At 33.4% G+C, this 19,479-nt stretch overlaps 2 protein-coding genes and 1 long non-coding RNA gene across 5 annotated transcripts; 2 read left to right on the plus strand and 1 right to left on the minus strand.

The window, feature by feature from the left end:
* Positions 1-622: 622 nt before the first annotated feature.
* LOC140959247 (protein FLOWERING LOCUS D-like) lies at positions 623-7,894 on the plus strand. Of its 3 annotated transcripts, XM_073417116.1 has the most exons (6): positions 978-1,107; positions 1,268-2,692; positions 3,813-4,532; positions 6,421-6,466; positions 6,540-7,323; positions 7,505-7,894. In XM_073417116.1, exons 2-5 carry the CDS (start codon positions 1,324-1,326, stop codon positions 7,285-7,287), a joined length of 2,883 nt encoding a protein of 960 aa, XP_073273217.1. In that variant the 5' UTR covers positions 978-1,107; positions 1,268-1,323; the 3' UTR covers positions 7,288-7,323; positions 7,505-7,894. The 3 variants fall into 3 exon arrangements, with proteins under 3 accessions (XP_073273216.1, XP_073273215.1, XP_073273217.1); XM_073417115.1 differs by having other exon boundaries at positions 623-2,692; positions 7,492-7,894; XM_073417114.1 differs by having other exon boundaries at positions 623-2,692.
* A 567-nt stretch (positions 7,895-8,461) lies between these two features.
* LOC140958533 (uncharacterized) lies at positions 8,462-10,024 on the minus strand. The gene is made up of 2 exons (XM_073416017.1): positions 9,777-10,024; positions 8,462-9,603 (listed from the first exon to the last, which is right to left on the minus strand). Exons 1-2 carry the CDS (start codon positions 9,782-9,784, stop codon positions 8,781-8,783), a joined length of 831 nt encoding a protein of 276 aa, XP_073272118.1. The 5' UTR covers positions 9,785-10,024; the 3' UTR covers positions 8,462-8,780.
* A 6,395-nt stretch (positions 10,025-16,419) lies between these two features.
* Positions 16,420-19,471, plus strand: LOC140960565 (uncharacterized). Its single transcript, XR_012172190.1, has 3 exons — positions 16,420-16,538; positions 17,745-18,105; positions 18,787-19,471. It is a non-coding gene; the product is annotated as an uncharacterized lncRNA (long non-coding RNA).
* Positions 19,472-19,479: the final 8 nt, after the last annotated feature.

Raw genomic sequence — 19,479 nt, forward strand, 5'->3', positions numbered from 1 at the left:
ACTTGAGCTGCTGGAGGAAGTTGATGAGAAATCTGTGTGTTTAAGTGTGTGTTATTATTTAAACCTTGGTTTTGTATTAGTTAAGATGGGGCTAAATTGGGAAGGTAAAATGTCAATTTTATTTTTGTTTGAATTAAATTGTGACATTTGTAGTTTTATATATATTTTTTTAAATCAAACATGATTATATAATTATGTTTCAATGACAATTTTGATTTTTTTTCCCCCAAAATCACGTAATTAAATTATCCATATCATTGTTAATTTTTTTACATGATTTTTACAATTTCGACAAATTATTAAGTGATTCAATAAATGATATAAAACAAAAAAAATACAACACTGCTAAAAGTAAAAATTTATGATAAAATTAAAAATCTCAAACTCACAAAATATATAAAACTACACATTTTATAAAAAATTTTTCATTCAATTATATTTTTTTTTCACAAATTTAGAGATTTATTTATAAATTTTTTTTTGAAAATAATCTAAAAATAAATAAATGATTGTATATATCATCACATGTTAAATTTTAATATTTACAAATGTTATTTTTAATATTCAATAACTTAAGCACTTATTTTAAACCACCACAGCATATTTTGACATATTTTACCAATTGAGAACTGGGCATACATACAGCTTCCATTTTCTTAAATGGGATTGCAAGGAGGAATATTTTTCTAAATTTTCCATCTGGGATCATCGCTGTCACTCTCCACAGGGCCAAGAATCAATGATTCGTTTGTTTTCAATTCACTCTGCAATCGAAGACAAAGGAAGAAATGCTGTGATCCATTTTTTGTTTATGATTTTGGTGTGATCTGAATTACTGTGATGGAATTCTCATCGAGTGAAAAACCTCATCCTCGCATTACGAATCAACCCAGTAATCCTCTCCAGTTTACCATTCATCTGCCCACTTCGAGCCCTAGCGCCAACCCAAGTCCCGGTTTTATTCAAAACCTAGGTTTGAATTCCGGTTTGGGCCAAAACTCTGATTCTAATGGCAATTCGTTGCACGAGAATAGAATAAACTTGGCGCCAATTCCTAGGAGGAGGAGGTGTGGCAGGCCTCGTCGACCTCAGTCTTATCCGAACCAGGTAAAAGATTTAACTTTTTTGTCTAATACCAACGAAACTCGAGCTCTAGTTGGGTCACTGGCTTCGAGTTCAGGCGAATTCAGGAAAGCCCAGACGGAAATTTCGAATTCTTTAGCTGTTAAAAAACATGGCTATGGTTTAAATTCTGGTGATGTTTTAGGCAAGAAAGTTGTCAATGACGTATCGGAGGAGATAATTGTGATTAATAAGGAGGCTATGTCCGAGGCCTTGGTTGCATTGACGTCGGGTTTTCCCGCAGATTCGCTCACTGATGAAGAAATAGATGCCGGGGTGGTTTCTGTGGTTGGTGGAATCGAGCAGGTAAATTATATCTTGATCCGGAATCATATAATCACAAGGTGGCGTGAGAATGTCTCAACTTGGATTACCAAGGAAATGTTTCTGGATATTATTCCTAACCATTGTGGGGGTTTACTGGATTCTGCTTATAACTATTTGGTTTTACAAGGGTATATAAACTTTGGGGTTGCACCAGGCATAAAGGAAAGGATTTTGGTGGAGCCGAGTAAGCCACATGTGATAGTGGTTGGAGCAGGCCTTGCGGGGTTGGCTGCTGCAAGGCAGTTGATGACTTTTGGGTTTAAGGTGACAGTTTTGGAAGGAAGGAAGCGTGCTGGAGGTAGGGTGTACACAAAAAAGCTGGAGGTTGGGAATAGGACAGCTGTTGCCGATTTGGGAGGTAGTGTGTTGACGGGTACATTGGGGAATCCTCTTGGGATTTTGGCCCGGCAATTGTCATATACACTTCATAAGGTGAGGGACAAGTGTCCTATTTACAGTGTAGACGGAAGACCTGTTGACCCTGATTTGGATCGAAAAGTGGAAACTTCTTTTAACCAACTTCTGGATAAGGTAAGTAAACTTAGGCAGATGATGGGAGATGTTTCGCAGGATGTTTCGCTAGGAGCGGCATTGGAGACCTTCTGGGAGGCCCCCGGTGATTCTGTTAATGGAGAAGAGATGAAATTGTTTCATTGGCATCTTGCAAACTTGGAATATGCAAATGCTGGATTGCTTTCAAAGCTTTCACTTGCATTTTGGGATCAGGACGATCCATTTGATATGGGAGGGGATCACTGCTTTCTGCCTGGTGGAAATGGAAGACTGGTCCAGGCATTGGCAGAGAATGTCCCAATTCTTTACGAGAAAACAGTCCAAGCCATCCGTTATACTAGTGATGGGGTGCAGGTTGCTGCCGGTGGGCAGGTTTATGATGGGGATATGGCTCTTTGCACAGTTCCACTAGGAGTTCTAAAATCTGGTTCCATAAAGTTTATCCCTGAGTTACCTCAGAGAAAGCTTGAAGGAATAAAAAGGTTGGGATTTGGCTTGTTAAATAAGGTCGCAATGCTCTTTTCACATGCCTTTTGGGGAACTGACCTCGATACATTTGGACATCTCTCTGATGATCCTAGCCTTCAGGGTGAATTCTTCCTTTTTTACAGCTATGCAACTGTAGCTGGCGGTCCAATCTTGATTGCTTTAGTAGCAGGGGAAGCTGCACATAAGTTTGAGACCATGGAGCCTACTGATGCTGTGACAAGGGTGCTTCTGATTCTTAAAGGTTCTTATGTGTTGGTTTTCTTTACTCCTAGTGTGCTAATTATTGTAATTCGAGCCTTAGGAAAAACTAGTATGCATAAAATACTTGCATGACTAAAACCCTTTTTCTGTAATATGTTCCAATTGTTATACCGACTCTGTTTACATGAGAAATTAGAAGTATGTGTTGCCCATGCTTTATCTCTGGTGTGATTTATTTACGAAATAAATAGTAGAAATAAAAAATTTGTGTTGTCTACATGATTGTATTTGTTTTGTCTCGTGCTATTAGCAAAACAAGTCATGACTGAAATTTATGAGCTTGTATTTACATCATAAAAATAGTGATTTGCAGTTCTTTTGCACAAATTTAATTTCCCATTAGCTTTCCTCATCTGATTTATAGAGATATCATATATCATATTTTTGTGTGATGTGTTTTAGTTTCACTGTTCTTCTATTTCGCACGATAGAAGTGGGTGAATTCACAATGTTGTCATTAGAACATGCTACCAAAATAATTTTTCTTCACATTTATTTGGCATGAACTTGGCTGAGATGTTAACAAGAAAATTCTCTACAACGAACAATTTATGATTAAACAGTGAAGGTTCCGTATTTAGGGGAAAATGAAGATTGACTGTCACGTGGTAATAATCATGATAAAAAGATTCAAGGTTTATGTTTATTAAACAGTATATAGACTAATTTGAAATTCAAATGCATATGGTAGTAATCCATGGGGAAAAATAGACAAACAGTTACTTGTCCCTGTCGTGGTACACTTTGGTGAGAGATGAAACAATGGGGTGAACATCATTTATTGTTGCAGAGTAATTATTTGATATGTGTACTCAATCAGGTTATGGTGTTTGGCCCTCGTTCACTAGCTTGCATTTAAGCATCTAAATTATTGCTTCCGATTTATGCATTATTCGCATGAAGATGATAAATCACCTTATATTCCGTTAAATTTGTTAACCTGATGAACTTCTAGAGAGAATGAATTGTAATATTAGAAAGCAATCCCATTTTTTGGGTGAATTGCTCTTATTGATTTACCTAAGAATGTTAGTTGCTAGTGCTGTTATCACTGCCAGTAATTGAGCTTTTCTAACACGTGGCTAGCCTTGGTAATGCAGGTATATATGAACCACAAGGTATTGAAGTTCCAGAACCTATCCAAACTGTTTGTACTAGATGGGGTAGCGATCCGTTCTGCTTAGGTTCTTACTCCAATGTTGCTGTTGGGGCCTCAGGCGATGATTATGATATTATAGCTGAAAGTGTGGGAGATGGGAGGGTTTTCTTTGCTGGGGAAGCTACCACCAGGCGCTATCCAGCTACCATGCATGGTGCTTTGCTCAGTGGGTTTAGAGAAGCTGCCAACATGGCTCATTATGCTAGAGTTAGAGCTTCAAGGTTAAAAGTTGAGAAGAATCCAACAAGGAATGCACACAGTTGTGCTTCTATTCTTGCAGATTTATTCAGAGAACCTGATATTGAATTTGGCAGCTTTTCTATAATTTTTGGTAGAAAAGATTTTGATTCAAATGCCATTTTAAGGGTGACTTTTGGCAATCAGAGAAAGAAGCCAGATCTACAGCATTCGAACAAGTTGCTTTTTGAGCAGCTTCAGTCTCATTTTAATCAGAGGCAGGAGTTTCACATTTATACCCTATTATCTAAGCAACAAGCCCTTGACCTCAGAGAAGTCAGAGGAGGTGATGAGAATAGAATGAACTACCTCACGGAGAAGCTTGGAGTGAAGCTGGTAGGAAGAAAGGGTTTGGGGCCGTCTGCTGATTCAGTTATTGCTTCTGTTAAGTCTGAGAGAAGCCGCCTCAAGACCCCATCATCTGGTTGGTAAACGTTGGCTAAATTTTGTACACTTGTCAATGCGTTGTTAGGCTTGTTTTGTGCTTAAATTTTCTCTCTAGTTCTTGCGAAATACTGTTATTAAGACACTGTGACTTTCTATTTATGCTTGATTAGCACAACTATTGTAGTGTTTTATGTGTCAGTAAATGATAAGGCATATGTATGAAGTTTTTTGTCTGAAGCGTATTAGGCACTAAGGTGGCGGTCTCAGCTGTAAGAGCTTGTTGTGCTTGTATATGAGGATGGTTGGTGAACATAATATACAAGGAACATCATGGAGCAGAGATGGAAGCAACTATAGTCTATTTGGTTTAATGGACATAGCTACACATAGCTAGTAAAAAATGGAAAACTATGAGGAGGTGATGATCTTTTGTTAGATCCTGTTATGACCAAGTTTCTTAAAGTAAGTTTGCGAGCAACCGAAAATGGTTGGAAAAATTGGAAATGTAGAAGTGCCTCTAGTGATTCCAACCAAAACTTCTACTGCCCAATTCAGTGAACCGGTCTAATGGCAGAAATGGTGACTGGTGTTGATAAACTAGGGGTATATGTACTTGAAATTTCTTGGAAGGCGATACATGATGTGTAGACTTAACGTTTTCCCCTGCAAATATTTCCTTAATTGTCACCACTTGAGGTTTTTGTAGTTTTCAAATTATATTTAATGTGAATTTACCGTCATTATTATCCTTTGATTTGGATATCAATAAAGTTACAAAGCAGGAGGAAAACATACATGCTCATGAAGAAATTGTAGTGTTCCATGAACCGATGTTCTAAAACTGCTAACGCTCTTGCCTTGAATGCAAACACAATTTTTTTATTGTCTTTGTATGTAAAGATTAAATAATTCGGTTAAGACATTAGATAGCAGCTGGTTTGGATTGTTGCTATTTTGGTTGCTTGAACTGTAAATCTCTTGCATGTTACAGCCCGAGCACAAACCTATTAATATTTTTATCATGTTAAAGTGTATTTTTACTAGGGTCTAGCGTTGGTGGTATTCTTATTAATGTCGTAAAAGGGCTTTATTATAGGGATAGGAATATTACACAACCGGATTGGACCGGTTCTGAATTATAGGATAATGTAACCAAACCAATCTTGTAGGATACCAGATTGAATTTATTGGATTAGGTGTATAACACAATCTGAAATTGGAATCGAATTGAACAAGATGAAACATAATTGGAGTCAATATTTTATTCTTTTCCGACCACTATGTACACGAAGAAGTTATTTATGAAGCAAAATAATAATAACAATAAAATCAAATATATTACTGAATCGGATTCAAACAGGCCGAATTAAAATGATTCTGGATCTGGTTTAGGCAACCCAATCCAATTAAGATTTGATGCCAGGTTCAGATCAATCTCGAACCAGTTTAACAGGTTCCGGATTGTACCTGTTTCCGACCGGATCGGATCCGATCCGATCCGATAAGCATCTTTGCTGTATGATGTTCAACATGTGGTAAGTTCAAGAGTATCAAAGTAATATTTGTCCTTTGTTGTAGAATCATTAGAAGTAAAAAACAACAAATATCTCGTTTTATGGAATGATTGCTGACTATTTTAAGAGCTTTAGATGAAGTTGCAGGAAAAGGCTCACTTTTCCTGTTATATAAAAAAGAACTAACCTTTCAGATAAATCTCGGCTCAGATAAACGATAGAACTGCTAATGTTTTTCCATATATGGAAATTAAACTAACACGTGATTAGCTGTCAATACTTTATCGTTCATTGCAACAAATTTTTTTAGCACATATAGTGATGTCTATTTTGATGCGTACCTTGGTATTTTCTTTCCTTTTGTGGATATATTGTTATTATGAAGCTAACATAATCTACATTCCGTGAAAGGTATATTGAAGTCAAAAGTGGCTGCTGTGAAACAAAATCAAATCAGGTACGAGCTGGAATCTTCATTTATTTTCCAACAACAGCTTTGCATTCTCATGCATATCCTCATATCTATACAGAAAAGCTAAAATTGTCGGCAGCAACAGATTTTCCATTCCAAGGGCAAATGTTGGTCTTAAAATCGCTAGAAATGGTATTAATGAGGAGTCTAGAACATTGGGCAATAGTGATGGCTTCACCAGTCCATGTTTAGATATACAGGTAGGAGCAAGTAGCGGCAACATTGATTTGGCTCGCCCCATCACAAATAATGTTTCTGATTTTGCCAGTGATTCAAGTGGCTCTGCCCCTCGACATTTAGGTAACAATAATGGCTCAGGGACAGATTTTGGTTGTAATGTTGGGTCATCAGTATTAATCAGTAATAACCACTTGGATTGTTTGAATGCAAATTGTGGTTCGATGTTTGATGACAACTTAAATGGTTCAAACCCTCAAAATAATGGCAGTCAGCATTGTTTGACGCCAAGTTTATGTATTGACAACAACCTGTCTTCTCCAGTTTTAAATGTTAGTACTGAATTATTGGGTGAAACCAGTGGCTCCAACACTCAGAATTTAAGTTACAGTGATGGCTCTGCTGTGCCTCCATGTTCAGTGGTCGGGACTAATTCGAGCAGAAGTGGCAGCCCCATACCGTCAAATTCACATTTTATTAGTGTCGAGTCTCAAGATTACGTCAGCGATATTTCAGATGGTATTGATGGCATGTCTATTCCAGAAAATATTTTTGAAGACATCATGAATGAACTTTTGCCTCCAACTGGCTCAAGCCCTGGGACTTGGCAAGTTACTGGGAAATTTTAGGAATGGAAACCAAGAATATCGAGGCCATATTTCAAGGTAACTTTTATGTTATGTCATCGCCATGATGAACTTTATTTGTTACCTTTTCAAGCATCAAAGATGCGGACTTCTCTGTGTTTTTTCAAAACAATTGTGTGTTGCAAGTACCTGATGCATTTTTACATTATTCTCTGCACATAGCAAGTTCGCCTAAACTATGTGCAGTTATTTTCTCTAGGGTCACAGAAGGAGGAGACTGTGCATGTGACCTTAGTATCCTCTAGAAGGCAGCTTATGCAACGGTAGTGGGATTCCTTAGCTCAGAATTGGCCTTTGAGAAGCGTCATTTATGCATTATCAGATATATTTGGATTGTGTTCTTCCCCATCTTATAGCACCCCTTTTACCAACACTCTTTTGCAGCGTGACATCCTTTCTTCCCTTTCATTCTTTTCTATGAGAGCATTGAGCGTGTAGTTTTTGGTGGCTAGAAATGTAGATATTCAAGCAGTGTTATGACGAGCTGCTACGATCGTCCTATTGATGCATACATATAATATTCTAGTAAAAAAATATCCATAACATCTGTCATCTTTAGCCGTTTACAATGAACTTGTGCTTTATATCAGATTCTATAATCCCAAATTTTCTGTTCAGTGTCAAATGTTACAGCTATGAATTGATCTACTTGATACTGAATTTCTGTGATGTGTCTTTGCCCAAGGGAATAGATTATAGTGTTTATTTCCACAGAAACAAATTATTTAGGCATTTGAACTTAAAAATAAATTTAATTTTTTTAATAAAACATAGATAGGATCAAACAAAGAAAAGATATTATTTATTTGGAACTGTCGATCACGTTAAATTAATTACACTTAAAAAATTCAAAAGATTGATAAAAGCAGTTCTTAGGCATAACCATAGTCAAATAAATTCTACGAAATGTATATTTTTCAGAATGGACTTCGAACTTTTTTCGAGATTTCATCTGTTGCTGAATTTTCTGATGACCCTATAAAGGCAAAAGCTTAAAATTTTGAATATTTTAAAGAGGATCGTTCAAAAAATCGGGAGCAACCATGCAGAAAATCTCATCTGATTTAAGGATAGAATTATGTCGAAAATTATGGTCTATATTTCGAACTCCATACAATCTTTTCTGTGCCATCTCCATACTCGTGCCAGACAAATAGAAAAAGAATGGAACACGCGTAACACAACAAGACCATTACTTGCATACGAAATACATCCGACAGCCCGTCGTTGATACCAGAACTGTAATATGTACACCTTTCATCCACATTAATAAGTACTGCTAAGAATGCATATGCCATGCACGTAAACTTAACGTTTTTTATTCATTTACAGTCGATGCCACGGAACAACAGGAAATCTTCAAAAACATGTGTGATCACCAAACTTTTCATCCTTTCTTTCGTATGATACAGGTTTAAACATCAGCAACCCCAAAAATCCACTTACCGAAAGATGTTCTTTGAACTGTTTGATCCCTAGTTCTTCTCTTTATGATGCTCCTCATTGCTTGCCACCCCTCCAAGCCATTCTTCCAATTTAGCTTCTCTATCAGCTTTGAACTCATCATAGGTCTCGCATAATGAAAGTAAAGCCAGGTGGGACAAGCTTGTACTAAGTTGTGATTCTTCTTGAAGCTGTTTACCATCTTGACTCGACAATAAATCTTCACCCTCGGCCTCTGGCACAGTTAAATGACTTTCTTTTGCGTTTGGGGATGTGGGTCTAGAATTTAGCCGAAGATTCCCATCCTCGGATTTCATCGATTCCTTAGACTCAACTTGAGGCCACTTTAAGTTCGTGACCTTTTGTTTTGCAGACTTGAAAACACCAGACAAATAGCCTCCATTCTTTTCACCATCCGGATGAGGAAACATGGCGTTACTTCCAAAGGTGGCTGGTGACCACGAGCTACTTCTTCCAATATAACCCGATCCAGAGTTAGAGAGTAATCCTTTTCTTGGTTGTTTATTTGACATGATGAAAAGAGATTTTTTAATTTCCCTAATCATTTCTTCTGCAACTGGGAAGCCACATTCTTTCATCGATCTCATCATGCCCATAGAGTCTTCTAAATCTTCTGTATGCAATACCGTCTCATGAGATTTTTCAACGACATTATTCTTGAGATTAACAAGGTTGGGAGTTGCATTTTGGATATGCTTCTGAACATAGAAAAGCCCAACTGAGGGTTCGTTTGCCACATATTTTATCATGTCTGTCAACTCTTCTGTCACTTCCAAGAAAACATCGACAACAGAGAATTCTTGCATATTTGTGGAAGATATTGGATACCCATCACTGGAATAAAAAGATGGTGAAAATTTTGTGCTTAGATCTCGAATACATGATTTTAAATGATCTAATCACATAAAAAAACCACAACTCGTAAGAAACTGGGATTGCGGATCATGAAATCCATATGAAAGTCTATCGAAACAGAAGAAATAACAAAGGTTTGGAATCAATCTTACTTGAACATATATCATACATCCGACGGACGAGCTTCTTGTAATGGAATTTGAAAACCTGCAAAAACCAAACATTAAATAACTAATTCACCAAACAAATTTTGTTGGCAGCTTCCCCTGTATCTGGAGATTTAATACATAAAACTTTTGGAATATCTTTGTCAATTGCAATTTCACAAAGCAAATGCAAGACCCTAGCGCAAAGCAGTACATAATTTTTCGATGGGATATTTGGGGAATAAATTAGGTCACAATTCATTTTAAAAAATTGACATTTTTACGTGTATTTAAACGAGAAGATTATTTTGTCATAATAAGTATTGACAAATAATTGTGTGAGACGGTCTCACGAGTCGTATTTTGTGAGACGGATCTCTTATTTGGGTCATCCATGAAAAAAATATTATTTTTTATGCTAAGAGTATTACTTTTTATTGTGAATATCGGTATGGTTGACACGTCTCACAAATAAAGATTCGTGATACGTCTCACAAGAGACATATTCATAAATATTTGTTCAAAGTTTTTTTTACTAACTATTCATCGTCAGGTTGTCATAGGTAGACTTGTCAAATTGGGTCAGGTCCGTCAGGCCGGTCCGTCCCGTTATAAAAATTGAGTGGGTTGGGTTGATAAAATAGCATCTCGTTTGGAGGCAGGCCAAATGAGCTGAGCCCGTTTGGATTGCGGTTCAAGACGGGGCGGGCTGGCCCGCCTAATTATGATAGAATTTTATATTTTTAAATTTTATATAAAAATTGGAGTAAGTATCATAATCGTTGGAATTCAACATATTTGATGTTGGAAAATGTCATAAAACAATCATTTGAAAACTTCGAAAAATGTCTTATAATTTTCTAACTAAGTAAATAAATTATCGGTAAATTTCAAAAAAATACATCTGTGAATGTTTCAATTAAAATTCAGTACCTAGCCATGATTTTTTAGAAATCAGTACCTGACAAATCTATACATTTAGTTTTAACTACCCACAAAACAAACTTTACATTTTTACCCTTTATTATTCAAATAAATATATTATTTTATCCACAAAAATTATACCATTTTTCTCCATTTAAAATATAATTTTAGCAAAATATTGTTTCTCAATTATCATGGAATAAAAGTAAATACTTATTTTGACATACAAAGTACCTATTACGGGGTTTCAGATACTTGATTTCGCTCTTTGAATAATCTAAATATATAAGAAAATACTATATTTTCGAGCATTCACCATAAATTCATTCATTGTTGGTCTTTTCATGAAAAATGCATTAGGATGACTAATTCATGTCATTTTATTTTTTTTTAAAAAAACATAGATCATCACCCATCATGAAATCAGATTAAATATTTATTTTGACCCAGAAAATACCTATTTTGGAGTTCCAAATGCTTGATTTTACTCTTTGAATACTCCAAATGTGTAAGAAAATACTTTATCTTCGAGCTATCACAATAAATTCAATAATTGTTGGTATTTTCATTGAAAATACATTAAGATGACTTATTCATGTCATCTAATTTTTTAAAAAACACAGTTTCTCACTCATTGTTGAATTAGAAAAATTACTTATTTTGATCGATAAAATACCTATTTTCGGGTTCCAAACATTTGATTTGGCTATTTGAATACTTCAAATGTGTAAGAAAATACTTAAGTTTCAAGTAATATTAAGTGACTTTTGATTGTGTCATTTGTGAAGTTAAAATGTGATACTTAAATTGGTACACAGAGTATCTAATTAGAGTATATAAATACATGATTTTATCCCGTAAATACTCGTATCCAATTATTTGAGGATGCCAAAATATAATTTGAAGTTAATATTAAGTGACACCGATGATGATATTCGTGAAGCAAAAATGTGATACCTAAATTAATACAAATAATACATAATTCGAGTTCACAAACTCTTGATTTTACCTTTTAAATACTCAAATTCGATTGAGTATGTCAAAATATATAATTTGAAGATAATATTGAATATTTTTTGATGATGAGATTTGTGAATAAAAAACGTGCTACCTAAATTGGTTCAAATAGTACCTAATTTGATTTCACATATACTTGATTTTACCCTTTTAAGACTCAATTAGTTATATTATTTTGGCATATAAAAAATATAGTTTCAAGTAATATTGAGTGATTTTTGATGCGTCATTTGTGAAGTTAAAATGTGATACCTAAATTAGCACAAAAAATATCTAATTCGAGTCTACCAATACTTTATTTTTCTCCCTAAATGAGAAGTATTTTAATTTGAGTTTGCAAATACTTTATTTCGTAAATGAGATACTCACAATATGTATTAAAATACTAGATATTCGAATAGGCAACGTAAGTTCACCAAGTATTGATATTTCCATGGAATAAGCATTTGGATGACATATTCATATCATTTAATATTTTTTCTGTAAAAGAAAAAACAAATTCTCAACTAAGCATAAAAATTTTAAAGTATTTGTTTTTATTTGAGAAGTACCTAATTTGAGATTGCAAATATTTAATTTGGTAGATGAGATACTCATAATATGTAATAGAATACTGGATATTCGAATATGCAACGTAAGCTCACTAAGTGTTTATCTTTCCTTGGAAGATGCATTGGGATGACATATTCATCTCATTTAATATTTTTTTATATATAAAAAAAACAAATTCTTAACTAAGTATTGAAATTTTAAAATACTTATTTTTACTTGAGAAGTATCTAATATGATACCTAAATTAATACAAATAATGCCTAATACGAGTCCCCAAATACTTGATTTTACCATTTAAATACTCAAATTCGATTATTTGATGGTGTCAAAATATATAATTTGAAGTCAATATGGAGTTGTCTTGATGATGAGAGCCATGAAATAAAAATGTGATACCTAATTGTTACAAATATTATATAATTAGATTCCACTGATAATTGATTTTACCCTTAAAAACTCAAATTTGATAATAAGTATAATGAAAGAATATTGATGCATATAATGAATGATTACCAATAAATATTATGAAAGAATACTAATGAGGATGATATCAAATGAAGTATTGCATTGTCATTTAATGAATACCAACAAGTATTGTGAATGAATATTAATAATATTATAAATTAATACTCATAAGTATAAAGAAAAAAATACTAATAAGTATAATGAATAATTATCAATAAGTATTATGTCAAATAAGTATAATTGTCAAATAAGTCATTCAATGAATATCAAAAAGTATTGTCAATTAATATTTATGAGTATTTTATAAATCGTTGATCCAAAAATCGATAGATATGCTTAAAGTGCAAGCTTCAAGCTCATTTACGAACTATGTTCATAATGCATCTCCCAATTAGTCCATGGTGAATTGCATGTCGTTTTATTAAATCCCATAACTTTCGACCTACTGGAATATGACTATCGACGTGTATCCGACTTCATATTTCTCTGTAAATTGTAAATCCACGGATTATGCTACCTCGTTCCTATCACGGGCTATTCTCTCGAAGAACATTGTCCGGAAATCTTCAAATATTCGCTCTAAGCCTTTTTTTCTATTTCAAAGCTTTGTAGCTGCTGAAAAGTCCTTGAACATGTCATCCAAATGCATCTTGGATGTAAACGCGAGCACTTGGTGAACTTATGTTACATATTCGAATATCCAGTATTTTAATACTCATTCTGAGTATATCATTTACCAAATCAAGTATTTTAAAATTGAAATTAGGTATTTCGCAAGTAAAACTAAGTAATTTAAAAAGTTCAATGTTTAGTTGCGAATTTGTTTTTTTTTAACAATAAAGAAATAATTAAATGAAACGAACATGTCATCCCAATGCATCTTGGATGGAAATGCGAGTACTTGGTGAACTTACATTGCATATTCGAATATCCAGTATTTTAATAATCATTCTGAGTATCTCATTTACCAAATCAAGTATTTTAAAATTGAAATTAGGTATTTCGCAAGTAAAAATAAGTAATTGAAAAAGTTCAATGTTTAGTTGCGAATTTGTTTTTTTTTTAACAATAAAGAAATAATTAAATGAAACGAACATGTCATCCAAATGCATCTTGGATGGAAATGCGAGCATTTGGTGAATTTACGTTGCATATTCTAATATCCAGTATTTTAATACTCATTCTGTGTATCTCATTTACCAAATCAAGTATTTTAAAATTGAAATTAGGCATTTCGCAAGTAAAACTAAGTATTTTAAAAAAGTTTAATGCTTAGCTACGAATTTGTTTTTTTAACAATAAAAAAAATAATTAAATGAAATGAACATGTCATTCAAATGCATCTTGGATGGAAATGCGAGCATTTGGTGAATTTACGTTGCATATTCGAATATCCAGTATTTTAATACTCATTCTGAGTATATCATTTACCAAATCAAGTATTTTAAAATTGAAATTAGGTATTTCGCAAGTAAAACTAAGTACTTGAAAAAATTTAATGATTAGTTACGAATTTTTTTTTAACAATAAAAAAATTAATTAAATGAAATAAACTTGTCATCCAAACGCATCTTGGATGGAAATGTGAGCATTTGGTGAACTTACGTTGCATATTCTAATATTCAGTATTTTAATACTCATTCTGAGTATGAAATTAGATATTTCGCAAGTAAAACTAAGTACTTCAAAAAATTCAATGCTTAGTTTTCTTTTAAAAATTAAAAAATATTTAAATGAATGTGCATGTCATCTAAATGCATCTTGGATAGAAATGCGAGCACTTGGTGAACTTACATTGCCCACTAGAATATCCAGTATTTTATTAACTTTTATGAGTATCTCAATTACCAAATCAAGTATTTAAATTTTAAATTAGATATTTCGCAAATAAAAGTAAGTACTTCAAAATGTTCAATGCTTAGCTGCGAATTTTTTTTTTAAAAAAATAAAAAAATAATTAAATGAAATGAACATGTCATACAAATACATCTTGGATGGAATTCGAGTATTTGGTGAACTTACATTGCATATTCGAATATCCAATATTTTAATACCCATTATGAGTATCTCATTTACCAAATCAAGTATTTTAAAATTGAAATTAGGTATTTCGCAAGTAAAACTAAGTACTTGAAAAAGTTCAATGCTTAGTTGCGAATTTGTTTTTTAAGAATAAATAAAATAATTAAATGAAATGAACATGTCATCCAAATGGATCTTGGATGAAAATGCGAGCATTTGGTGAACTTGTGTTGCATATTCGAATATTCAGTATTTTAATACACATTCTGAGTATTTCATTTACTAAATCAAGTATTTTAAAATTGAAATTAAGTATTTCGCAAATAAAACTAAATATTCCAAAAAGTTCAATTGGTTGCGAATTTGTTTTTTGTTTTTTTAAAATAAAAAAATATTTAAATTCAATTTACATGTCATCCAAATGTATTGGGAATGATGAGTGGAAAGAGAAGATAACCAACAAAAATAGGTATTTATATAATTTTTTATTAATTAAAAGGGTAAATAGGTAAAATTGCATGAAACATGTAGTAAAAACCAAGTTTGTCTTTTGTCAGGTATTAAAATACAAAAAAAAATTGTTAGGTACTGAATCTTAAATAAATCATAGACAAATGTATTTTTCTCCAATTCACCCATAAATTATCACCTTAAAAATTTAATCATAATGATAAATGATGTTTGGAAACACAAATTTCGGATATATAATTTTACAATTCAATTTATGAGAAATCACAAGAAGAAGAAATTATTATTATTTTTATAATAACCATCACATAATTATAAAATACCTATCTTCTTGAATAATAATTTTTTTACCTCAAATAAAAGAAAAAAATCACAATTTTTTTTAAAAAAATTTCTACCCAAATTAATTTTGTAATGACTAATAATAATGAATTTTTTAAAAAAATCATACCTGCAAATTGAAAATTATCACCATGCCACAACGATATTAGAGTTCGACTATAGTTGTTTAGGACGGATAAGCCCATCATTTATTTCAAAAAATTAACTTTTTTTTTTACTAATCTTTAAACATATATATTTTTTTAAATATGAGAGAATTAATCATGTATATATAATAGAATTTGTATGAGTGATTAAATTAAACAAGTATTTTCTTAAAATTAAATTGAAAGATTGTGTGATAAAATTGACATAAGACATATAAGTGTTAGAGTTTTTTCAACAAAATCATATTTATACACAACAATGAACATGATAAATAATATATGGAAGTAGATCGAGAGTTATCTCCGGCTATCGAAAAAAATGTAAGTATTTTGTTTTCCTCTGATTAAAGTCTTTTAAGCGCTCCAACTCTCTCCGTAGATATTGTATTTTGTTCTTATGAGATGTGTGTTTAGAGACATCAATCATTAATATTTATAGACATCTCATACAATCAATGAGTGATTGCAGGTGCTTGATTGTCAAAAAGAAGAAGCGCATACATATCTCAATTTTCTAAAGTTGGGCAGATACATATACCGCTTTTAAAAAATGTATACTATGACCATCGTCATTTTTTACACGTTTTGTCCTTTGATATGAACTATTTTTTCTAAGTTGAAAATTGAGTAAATAAAAAAAATACGTACTTTTTAAAAAAGTAAAAAACGTAATTTTTATTTTTCGAAAATCTGTGAGCGAAGCCGAAAATACCGAAAACAAAGTTTCTGGCCAACTCACTTATCCTCGATCTTTCGTCGTGCACGCACAGTCATCATGCTCCCACAGTTGTAGGCCCCTGCCAGTTTCGCGGTAGAATTTCAATCAAAATTGGTAATTCTTCTTTATTCTTTGTTTTGGCATAGACCCGAATCGTTTTTTCCATATTAGATTTCCAGCGTCTTTCTAATTTGTTTTGCAGTGGAACATATTTGGGGTTTCTTTCTGTTTTTCATCAATTATTGGCTTCAATGGGAAGTTTTTTTCTTATCTCATTTTCAGTGAGTCTATGCATGCTTGGAAAGTACTGATATGTGTTATTTAGAGCTGAAAAAGGGCATGAGACTTTTGTTAATGTTTGGTTGGTTAACTAAAAAAAAATAGATGTGCATTGGATTCTTGGCTACATTGATATTTGTAAAGATTCATACAAAAATTTAAGCAGGCTACATGAATGAGAGAGGTCTCAAGATTAATGTGTATAAAAAAATCCAGTAACTGTGGCTAACTGATCTAATATCAGTGATAATTCATTTCAAACAGAAACAGTGGCGCCGAGGGAGATCTATATGCCCATGGTTCCTAGATCCCCCGTTCAAATTTCACGCTCGAGGTGGTAGAGCCTTCAAGTTGTTCAATCTGAAGCCCAAGTTTTGTTCCTAAGGCCACAAGATTTGGTATCTACTCTTTGTGAATAATATTGTTATATTTGATTTCTGACGAGGACAGAGTAGGATGGTCGAATATTAAACTCTTAGTTGTCTCATGAAGATTAAAAGGGGAAGCCGAAAACTAGCCTTTAGCATTAGTGGGCCTATGGGTGCTTGAAAATATATCTGTTACAACATCTTCATTTTTGAACATATCCTATGATTTTTTGTGTATTCTTGGAAAGTTTGAGTTGAAGGCTTAAGTATGTTTGTGAGAGCAGTCATCTTCACTGACAAATGGTGGCTGACGCTGAAACGAAATTTTCAGTTTCCCTCACATTCTTCTGGATTACATTTAATGTGAGGCTAATCTACTAGGTCTGCTGGTCGTAGATCTCCGATGAGAGAAGATGGCTGCTAGATTAGATCAATATCCATGTCACTGAGCTTTTTCCTGTTTGAGCTTCATGATTCCAGTTTTTTTGTCACCGACAAAATTTTGAATCTAAATAAACCTGGTCGTATCCCATTTTAGCAGAAACACTGTCCTATTTATTTGGATCCAAATAAGCAGGTTTAGATTAGAAGTGATAGCTTCGATGCTAAAAAAATCTTTCAAGTTTCACGTCCCTACTTCCTGTTAGTATTGTTTTCTGTATCGGTATTTCAGAAATGAAGCCTGCACCGAGTAAACAAACTCAAGGGGATGGAACGAAATTGGAAGGATGCAGACGAATTTGGTCAGTAAAAGAAGAGGAAGTGTTGATATGTGCTCTAAAAGATATTATCACCAGAGGCTGGAAAAAGGAAAATGGCTTTAGAGGAGGCTATTTGCATGTACTTGAAAGGGCAATGGTCAAAGCTTTTCCTGGTACTGACATTAGGGCCTTGCCTCACATAAATTCCAAGCTACATGTTTGGAAGAAAAATCATAAAATGTTGACAAGCATGTTGGCACAAAGGGGATTTATTGGAATGAAGAAGAGTATACGATTAAGGCAGAAGATGATGCGTGGGATTTATACGTGAAGGTTTGTTTGAAATTGGTTTTGAATTCCCTCATTAAAATTGGGACTGTGGTTTATGCTCATGATGATTGTTGTTTTCTTTCTTTCTTTTTTATGTAGTCTCTTCCTCTTCTTAGTTTTCATATATATATATATATATATATATATATTTCTGACAGTGTTATATTTCTGACAGTATCCTCAGCTTTCTTTGATGTTTAGTAATCACAGTGCGATCATTATTATTATTTCTTTAGATATAAAAAACTGTTGCTGAATTCATATAGTATCAAGGAGGTGAAGCATGTTCCACCCATTGGTTAGGTTTCTTAGTCATCATATGAAAAAAATCATTTAATTGACAATGTTACTTCCAGATGTACTTAGACTTTTAATTGTTTGAAAATTGGGGATTGTGGTTTATACTTGAGGTGATTATAGTTTTCTTGATTTTCTGTTGGCTCTTTCCCCTTCTTGGAATGATTCAGTATGGGACATGCTTTATTCAGAATTTAATTGTTTTGGGGTGTACATACTTTCCTAGAATGATAATACTTTGGCTCATCTTTAAATTATTGGCTTTCATCTCTTTCTTGTTTCACTGAATCATTTATTTTTCGGCTTGATATGGCCAGTTGGTTTTTCTTTGATACTCGTAGAATGTGTTGTTCCATTGCTTATGTTTTTCATCAAACATCATTTCAGATAGACAGCGGTGCTCGTACAATGAGGTACAAGGCTTGGCCACATTACAATGACTGGTGTCAAATATATGGAAATGATCCCATCATAAGAGAAAATATTGAAGATCTTTCTGATACTGATCAAAAAATAAATACAGATTCAGGAAAAAACGAGAGAGAAATGGCACTAGAATTCGATTGCTGCATCAACGAGGGGCTCGATGATGAAAATGAGGTATCTGTGTGTCGTCTTCAAGAAAGTGAGACAGAAAAGAAGCAAATGCCAAGGAAAAGGAAGCTTTCAGATCATAGTTATGATGATCCATTGAGGGCCATCGTTGATCTTTCCGAATCTGTCGGTATCAGTTTTGGTGAAATTATTAAACGATTAGGGCACGAGTATGAAATATCAAACGCTCGAAAACAGGTCTATGGTGAACTCGGTAAAATTCCAGGATTGTCCACGCCAGATAAGGTAATCGTCGCGAGGCTTCTCGTGAACAAAACTCCGGACATGGAGCTCTTTTTCAGCCTTCCTGATGATGCAAGAGTTGTGATGGTTAAAATGTTATTGGCTAATCGACTTTAGTGGATCTTTTGAATCAACTTATGATGCAATCCCAATCTATTTTGGTTTTGTGAATTAAATTTGGGATATGAAAACGAAGCCACGTTTGGTTATGCAATTCATGCACTTCGTTATGCTTTTTTGTTG

The sequence above is a fragment of the Primulina huaijiensis genome, chromosome 15 (genome assembly GCF_012295235.1).
Source record: "Primulina huaijiensis isolate GDHJ02 chromosome 15, ASM1229523v2, whole genome shotgun sequence".
Lineage (NCBI taxonomy): Eukaryota > Viridiplantae > Streptophyta > Magnoliopsida > Lamiales > Gesneriaceae > Primulina > Primulina huaijiensis.

Excerpts from the sequence above, each read along its gene's own strand:
- LOC140959247 (XM_073417115.1), top strand. The coding sequence starts at position 841 with ATGGAATTCTCATCGAGTGAAAAACCTCATCCTCGCATTACGAATCAA. Across the intron at positions 4,533-6,420 it reads CCTCAAGACCCCATCATCTG|GTATATTGAAGTCAAAAGTG; the intron begins GTTGGTAAACGT and ends ATTCCGTGAAAG. Across the intron at positions 6,467-6,539 it reads GTGAAACAAAATCAAATCAG|AAAAGCTAAAATTGTCGGCA; the intron begins GTACGAGCTGGA and ends ATATCTATACAG.